The following is a 9,264-nucleotide window of genomic DNA, read 5'->3' on the forward strand; positions in this document are numbered from 1 at the left end:
CTACATGAACGGGGTCCGCGGATTGAATGCTGGGCATGCACTGGGCTTGCAATGTATCGGCCAGCAGCTCTGCTTTTTCGTCATCATCGAACGCCGCGAGTCGGCCTGAGGGGCCTACGAGGGGGGGCATAGTTACTACCGTATCCGATTTGAGAGTACGAGCTAAGCGGTAGTAAGACCTTTGAGAGGGCGCGAGTCCTTCTAAGAAATCAGACCATCTGGCATCTCGGACTTCGGTGATGCGAGACTTTACGTCGCGTTGTAGGGCACGCATTCGAATACGATTTTCCGCGGTAGGATACCTATCGTACGCACGGATCGAGGCGTTCTTAGCTCTAAGGAGTTCCCTAATATCGTCGGACAATTTGAAGCGGTGAAGGAAGTCCTCCGCTACAACTTGCTTCGATGACCTATCTAATGTCGAGGTGATGTGTGACGTTACGATGTCTATAGCTTCAGTGGTATCCTGAGGAGACGGGATAGAGTCCGGACTAAACGGAAGCGATGGTGGATCAGATTCAGCCAGGCTGATGCCCAGCGTGTGCCAATCCACCACAGTCCTCGTGACGGGAACGGAATCGGGAGCGCGACCGAGCTTCATAATGACGGGACGATGGTCTGAATCTAACTCTGAAACTACTTCAATCGAATGTAAGCGCAGAGTTACGTTTTTTAATAACGCTATGTCGAGTATATCCGGGCGATGCGCGATATTTAGCGGGTAGTGAGTCGGGGTCAGCGGAGCGACGATATCGAAGGCGAGATCATCGACTAACGCGTCGAGGCGCCTGCCATTAGGGGTTGAGGTGTGAGAGTTCCACCTGACGTGTTTACAGTTTAGGTCACCCGCCAGAATGACAGAGCTTCCCATGCCGAGCAGCGCCTCAATATCACTACTTAGAACAATTTTATCCGGTGGAAGATAAACGGACGCGATAACGATCGGCGCGTGTCCAGTCAGTGAGATTCGGCATACTGATGCTTCGATGTTAGAAAGCGCGGGGGGGTCGAGTGGGACGCAATGCAGGGCTCTTCTATAGTAAATGACGGTACCACCACCACGAGCAGTGAGCCTGTCGTTCCTAACCATGTTGTAGTTCGCGATTTTAGGGTCGCGGCGCGCGGGCTTAAGCAGGGTCTCCTGCACCAAAAAGATGTCAATTTGATGGTCACGCAAAAAATCACAAACCTGATCACGTTGATTTGCGAGACCGTAAGCGTTAAAAAATCCTATCGTTACGGATAGGGGCTTGATTCTACTTATGTACGCCATTGATTACCGGCGGAGTGAGGGGAGGACATACGTATTTAACGACGCGTATACGTCAGCGTATTCTTGCACAACGGCGATGAAGTGTTGTGCAGTGGAGGCGGTGCGAATGGCGTCGCCCAAAGCATTAACGCGATCAAAGTTGATCGACTGAAAAAAGTCAATCGCTAGAGCGAGATTGTCGGACGCGGTCGGAGGGCAGGTCGCGGGGGAGGGACGAGTCGCGGGGGAGGGACGTATCGCGGGGGTGGGACGAGTCGCAAGGGAGAGAGTTGTAGCCGTGTTCGTGTACGGCAACGGTTTAGCCCAGGCCGAGACGCTGGGCACCGACGCCGGCACAAAAGCAGGCTTAGCCTTCGGCACAGAGGGTGCCGTGGCTTTGATGTCTGGGCCGAAAGCTCGGAGGCGGTTTTGGCGGGCGACGCGGCGATTTATTTTAGGGGCTCGGGGGCAACCACGGTAGTTCGCGGGGTGACCCTGTGTTTGGCACAGGACGCAGCTAGGCGGTTCCGTAGCGGTTTTTTGATCGCGAGTGCAAAGGCTCGTGGCGTGATCGCCCAAACACTTGACGCATCGGGAGCGCGCGTGACAATTACGGGAAGAGTGCCCGTACAACTGACAGTTATGGCACTGGCTCGGAGTGCCTTTTTTATGGGGGGTTTCGACGGTTATTCCGGAAAGCCTACAGACTGTTCGTACGTTGAAAATTTGCTTGCCCTCGGGGGTAGGCTGGAGAGCGACGAGAACCATATTGTATGGCTCCCTCCCGCGTCCTGTGTGCATGCGGTGCACGGAATTGACCGGCAGACCTTGTTCTAGAAGGTCGGCCTTGACGAGATCGGCATCTAATTCCTTTGGGATGCCGCGTATGACTGCGCGAAGTTCACGCTCCTCCTGAAGCGTATAAGTGTGGAAACTTATACGCTCCTTTCGGAGGTAGCTTGAGAGGGCCCTATGGTCGTCGGGTGTCGTTAACTTAATTTGAATCCCGTTCGCGAGGTTACGGGCGCTGATAAAATTAATTTTTTTGGCCTGAAGGGCCAGGGAAACTCGGTCCCAAGCTGCCTTCTCTTGAAGGATTACCGGGGGAGGGGTCTGAGTTTTATTTTGTGCCACTGGACGCGGCGACGGTGTGGCACGGGCAGGGGGAGCGACGGGAGTCGGAGGGCGAGGGCGCGACGCGTTCGCGGCTTTACTAATTTTAGCGGCCGCGGGAGCTCGGGACTCCGCAGCGCGCTTCTTACCCTTTTGTACCAGGGTGAATCCATCCGTCGATGAGGCGGCGGCGAGGTCGACCTCCATGTCCGAGTCAGAGTCGGAGGACGAGGAGGCAGCAGGCTCGGGAGCAGGCGACCTACGGGCAGATGCAGGACGTCCGTCGGACCCTACGGAACCCGCGGATGATCGCGCCAGGGGAGCGGCGGCCACGGCGGACGACGCAGCAGTTTTACCCACTAGTATAGGCGACGCGGGAGCGGCAGGCATGGCGGACGCTGCGGTGTACGACGCGGGAGCGACGAGCACGGCGGAATCCGCGAGAGGGCTCACGGCGTGATCGGCCTTGAAAGCCAGAAACTCAGAAGTGAGCTTTGGGTGGCGAAGTCGGAGGAATTCTGTAAATAAAGCTTCCATGATGTCTGACCCAGGTGGGGCTGTCCCGGGTCTTAAACACACTCGCCTAGCGGCGAGGCCCCAACTTCTCGGTACTTAGCGGTTCGATTGAACACAGGTGGCGATGCGGCACAATTACTGCAGGAAAAAGAAAGAACAACAAAAAAAAAGGAAACAACAAAAATAAACCAAAACAAAACAAACACTTCCAGGAACACACTTTGTCGGTAGATGTGCCACGAACAAAAGCCGGGTGAACAAAGGCCGGGCTAACAATAAAACCAGGCGAACAATGGCCGGGCGATTGAGTGGTCGATGAGCACGTCCGCAGGCGGCGGGTGCTTCTGTCGGACTGACCATTGAGCTGTGTAGCCGTTTTGTCAAAGTTGACTATCGTATTCTACGTTAGCAAATCGAAGCAAGCACCGAGAATCGCTTGGTGATGTATATGGACTCATCTACCTTCAAGCCGTTCGTCTGGCAATAAATAATGCCCTAAAAATATATAAACCAGATGTCACAACCAAAAAACGAACAGTAAAATCTATTATCTTTGTGAGTGTCTCCTGTTGCCAGACATTACCGCATTGTTAACACCCACGACAGGCATAACAATTTATGGGATACTTAACAGAGGCGTTATAATTTATTTTAAACGCCACAAAGGTCTTCAAACTCGTCTCTACGTTATTGTAAAATTAAACAGTGGATTCGTTTTATCAGAAATAGTTCGTGCTAACAACGTTTTGTTCTCAGCATAGTCCGTGCTCGCGTATCCTTCTGCCACCACCAGATACAGTCCAATTGGGATAATTGTAAATGTAACAGTAACCCTTCAGACTGATGATTTAAGGAAGATAGAAGCATCAACGTTGCGATCTGTATAAGTTCCCATGGCATCCGAGGTGTTATCTGTACACTAACAGCAAAAATAATTCAAAAATTCAGCTGACAGAGTCGCAAATAATTTCACCCAAACTATTTTTCCCCTACCTATTTACTGGTAGAGGTGAGCTCATAATATTAACTTGAGAGAATTTGCTAATAGCCCTTGCAAGACAAGTGTATCGCAGAATCTACCACCGGATCGGAATCCCGACCCCCCGAGAAGACCCGGCGCGTAACTCAGTGGGCTAGACAAACATACAACCAACACAAAAGTCAGCATTAAGCACTCTCAAAAGAAAACTCATTTTCATAGAAAAACGCGGCTACTGAAATGTTAAATTTAATAGAGAGAATATTATGACTTAGTTTTTATATGAACACCGTCGAGTGAACAGAGGCTGGAATAGTTCTCAGCGAGTTGCCGAGTTGGGAACTTACGTGATCAAGACGGCCCGGAACTGCCGAACGAAAAATCCAATGCACCTCACACCGAAAAGAATAGTGGTGCTATAAGTGTAGCGCACTTTTTTTATTGCTTAGATGGGTGGACGAGCTCACAGCCCACCTGGTGTTGAGTGGTTAATGGACCCCTTAGACACCTACGACGTAAATGCGCCACCCACCTTGAGATATAAGTTCTAGGGTCTCAAGTATAGTTACAACGGCTGCCCACCCTTCAAACCGAAACGCATTACTGCTTCACGGTAGAAAAAGGCATGCTAGTGGTAACTACCCATGCAAAATCACAAGAAGACCTACCACCAGTAAATACACAAATTAAAATTTGTGGGTTTAATTTTTATTACACGATGTTATTCCTTCACCGTGGAAGTCAATCGTGAACATTTTTTGAGTACGTATTTCATTAGAAAAATTGGTACCCACCTGGGATTCGAACACCGGTGCATCGCTCAACACGAATGTACCGGACGTGTTATCCTTTAGGCCACGATGACTTAACTCTCAAATATTTAATCTTTGCCTTGATGTATTCTGTATTAAATAAGAAATGTCGCATGTACACATTATCTACTCGTTCTATAGAGTCGTCTAATAAAATTGGTTATATCATTGTACTTTGCAATAAACGGTTACTCTCCATACGTTTTCTCAATTAATCAATCCAGTGCAGAATAAAAGAAATGTGATCATGAGAAGATATCCATTCCCTTAATATACATACTTTGGTTTGCTAACTATGACTAGAAAAACTGTCCATTTTTAGTCGCATGTGGATACACTCACTTTATTCTTCCATTTTAATTACTTAACTCATATCTCTAATTCCTATCTTCCACACTGAGAGTAGGAGATATGTTAAGCTCCTAGACTTCGAGCATCAATACCATAAAGTAAGTAAGCGGCTCTTTAACTTAAAAAACACTGTAAATTTACAATTGAACGTTATTTTCCAAAATAAAGGAGGGTCTAATTGAATTAAAGTTTCGTAATTAATCTGCCGTTTTGAATACTCTCCAGACTGAAAATAACATCTATTTCAATAATAAATTAAACATTTCAGTACCTATTTTAAGCTTCGTTTTAATATAATAGTGTATGTTTCAATAATATTTTCATTGATCTATATATTAATACGTGAATCAAAAACTTTGTATCCCTTTTTACGAAAATTGCGCGAACGGAGGAATATGAAATTTTCCACACTTATAGAGAATATAGAGAAGAATTGCACAATGCTAATATTTTTTTTTAAATAATGCATAAAAGATTCATTAAATCAATAAAGAAAACATTACACACACTACATACCATGTATTTGACGCACACACGCATGCATACTATTTACTGTCAAACTGTTGTTCTTGACGTCTGTGCTCAAATTGAGAATAGATTAAATATTGTTTGTCTTTATTAATATTTTTTTATAGTGTAGCCTTGGCGAAATTTGTGATTATAGAAGTATAAATACAATCATAATAGAGTACAAACTTACAATTCCAATTAATTATAGTCGAATTTCGACTACTGCGGGACCTCTAGTTCAATTAGATGCCTCATAAATACACATTTATGTTTACCTTTATTCGTTTTGAATCTAACCACTCTTTGGAATGTATAAGCGATACAAAACGGTGTAATGAAAGGATATTTATGCTAGCGGTTCGCTGAAAAAGGTCGCTCTGCACTAAAAGACCCCGTGCAACTCCTTTATTTGAATTCCGTAACTGTTTACATTCGAAGTGGTCCGCCGGGAACTTTGACTTTCTTTTACGATAACTTGATTAATATTCTCGGCGATTTTAAAAACTTTAATTTGTTCGATGAAAACTTGAAGAGATTGCATAGCTTTTATCGCGGGCTTTGAGCGCGGCGACCGAATCAAGAAATTCCGTAACGAAAATACGCAACCTAACACACCCACCCCGCCTACCATGTAGCTCGCGTTCAACACATTCACTCGTTATGCTTGTGTAGTGTTTGTGAATAAGCGCGCGGCGTGACGTCATCGCCGCATGCGCATCATGAAAAGTCTGCCCATCTCTCTCTCGCGCGGTCTAGCTTATGAGTGTGAATGGGACAATGTTTTGCTTTTGTTAATGTTTATAAATATACCGTGGTCTTATTTTTATTATTGTTTTAATATTAAATTATTATTGTCTAATTATAATTGCATTAGTTGATAAAAAATGCTCTGCAATAGTTTTACCGCGGCAGTCCCCGATTGGAGCACGTGTTTTATATATGAGCAGTATATACAGTATGTTTATATAAGAACAGTATGTACTTGGTTTGGTAAAGGGAACTTTAAAAAAAACATTTTTAATTTATCCTACATATTCGGTGGCAGCCTGTGGGGCTATTCCAGCTACGCCTGAGCGGATAGGTGAGCTCACGTTCTCAGCCTTAGAGAATTTGCTAACATTAGACCCAGCAAGAGCAGTGCTTCGTAGAATCTACCACCGGATCGTAATCGCGACCTACTGAGAAAATCCGGCGAGAAACTTAGCACTTGTTATAACGAATTACCTTAAAAGAAAACCATTACCCGGCACTAATTACCGTACCAATAAAAACATATCCAACGATGCATAAACTTCACTCCTGATCGATTACACTATTAAAACCATGCAAGCGTTACAATCACGCGACGAATAACCAATCAGCGGCCTCGGCCTGAATCGCGCTAACGATATTCTTAAAACTATGAGTATATATACGTTGTTTTAAATAATATTCTCGGGGAGTCCGTTGCTACTGAGAAGATCGGCCGTGGCGAGGGCCGGACTAAAGCCTCGCTGGAACCAAACAATCTTAATTAGTATCGGTAGAGTGGCATGTTTCTATACAGTTTTCAACGCACATGACTACTGGGTATTTAGAGACCCCTCTTCTTCGTCAGGTAGCAAGTTTGACTTCCTTTTTAATGAGCGAATTGAAATTTGATGAAATCTAGATGATAATATTTAGCAGGTAGCTTTAGGCAGTTTTTTGGAATCATCTGCCCGTGTGGACTCAAAATTTTAGAGGCATGTTAGCTTATGTGAGCAAATGGTGCATGCTCGGTTGATAGTCACGAAAATAGTAAAGTGAATGGAAATAATGTAACCGCCTGCCGTCAAACCTTTCAAACCTCCCTTCTGGCTGAGTCCATGCTCGCCCATCTGTCCTTGTGAAACTGGAAAAGACCTACGGGACATCAGTAAGCCCTGGATCATAAAAAAATAACGTAGAATCTTCAAAAAAATAATTAGGATTGCGGTACCTACCCGTGCAGTGCGACGACAATTTAATACCAATAATAAGTACATTTCAACGTCGATTACGGAACCACGAATGCACGAAGCAAGGACAGTAAGCTCAAAAACCTTCGACACTAAAGCTACCTGGCGGTAAATCTTTTCTTCAGAACCATAAAGTTTACGACTTCCCCTGCTATATGCGAGGGTTTACCCTTAATATGGGTCAGAACCTGCGCGTAATTAACACGGGACCTTAATACTGTTGTGTTCATTGAAATTTTTATGGTTTTCGGCACTCTAAGGTCGAGACGAGGTCCAAATGATATTTAATGGCGGTGGCTTTTAATGCTTTGGTAATTAGATGGTTTTTGGTAAATCCTTATATGGTACACCCACGTGACTATAATTGTTTTTTTGTTATTCGTTTTTGTTATTTTTCCTAAAATTACATAGAACAATTTTACAGTACAGTTTTAGTATAATTATCGTGACGGAGCTCATATTTCATAATTATCGTGTGTGTACATATTGATGAAAAAAACAAATGTAGTGAAATCAAAACAATTATTAATAAACAAATCAAGGACGGAAAGCAAAATTCCATATGAAATAGTCATTAAATCCGCCAAGATAGTTCATAAAGCAAGCATTATTAGTATGATATACTTGAATAATGATATTGTCAAGTGGCATCTCTTGGCTAGTCTTCTTTATTGCTTAGACGGGTGAAAGACCCTGCGGTTCACTTTGTGTTAAGTAGCTACTTTTTAGATTTTACTGCTGATGGGAGTTCTCTCTGTCCGCACGGGTAGATACCAGCACCCTGCCCATTTTTGCCGTGAAGCAGTAATGCGTTTCGGTTTGAAGGGTGGGGCAGCCGTTATTCTATAACAATGGAGACTTAGAACTAATGTCTCAAGGTGGGTGGCAGCATTTACGTTGTAGATGTCTATGGGCTCCAGAGGTTTGTTCCCAGTAGCTCATTATTATTTATTTATTTATGTATTATAAAAAATCGTTACTTATCTGCGGTATTGGAACACGGGGCCAATCGCATCAATCGATGAGTACCAGACGTCTTATGATTTAGGCCGACGACTTTTAGAACTAGTGGAACGAAGCTACGCTCTGTTTTGGCTCATTACATAATGCAATCCATCATTTCACTGATATATTGTATTAGGTAATATTATTATATTATAGTAATATATTATTAAAGATATACTGGCTGACCCGCAGACTTCGTAGTGCCTCAATCGATAAATAAAATACCTAAACTTTTGTATCAAATAAACTTAAACAAACAAAAGGAATCCGCCCGATGGGGGACACATCAAAGAGAAAACAAAATTGTTATTTAATTCCGAACATTTTAATATTTATCTACCTTTTAAACCTTCTCTGAACTTCCACAAATAATTCAAGACCAAAATTAGCCAAATCGGTCCAGCCGTTCTCGAGTTTTAGCGAGACTAACGAACAGCAACTATACTGAGGTCTTAGAACTTATATCTCAAGGCGCATTTACTTTATAGATGTCTATGGGCTCCAGTAACCACTTAACACCAGGTGGGCTGTGAGCTCGTCCACTCATCAAAGCAATAAAAAAATAAAAATAAAAACAGCAATTCATTTTATATATATAGATTATTTATAATAGTAATACTTTTAAATGCAAATTATTGTTACTTTAGCGATAAAAAAAAATAAAACAATACCAATAATATAAGATAAATTTTAATGAAAAGCGGCTGATTCCGTTTCGTTAGTTCTAAAGACTGTCTTATTGGAACT

At 43.7% G+C, this 9,264-nt stretch overlaps 1 protein-coding gene across 1 annotated transcript; it reads right to left on the reverse strand.

The window, feature by feature from the left end:
* Window positions 1-1,276: 1,276 nt before the first annotated feature.
* On the reverse strand, window positions 1,277-3,234 carry LOC149502858 (uncharacterized). Its single transcript, XM_089728411.1, has one exon. The coding sequence runs from the start codon at window positions 2,900-2,902 to the stop codon at window positions 1,277-1,279; it is 1,626 nt and encodes a 541-aa protein (XP_089584537.1). The 5' UTR covers window positions 2,903-3,234.
* Between the last annotated feature and the right edge of the window lie 6,030 nt (window positions 3,235-9,264).

The sequence above is a fragment of the Bombyx mandarina genome, chromosome 06 (genome assembly GCF_030267445.1).
Source record: "Bombyx mandarina strain Sakado chromosome 06, ASM3026744v2".
NCBI classification, from domain to species: Eukaryota; Metazoa; Arthropoda; class Insecta; order Lepidoptera; family Bombycidae; genus Bombyx; species Bombyx mandarina.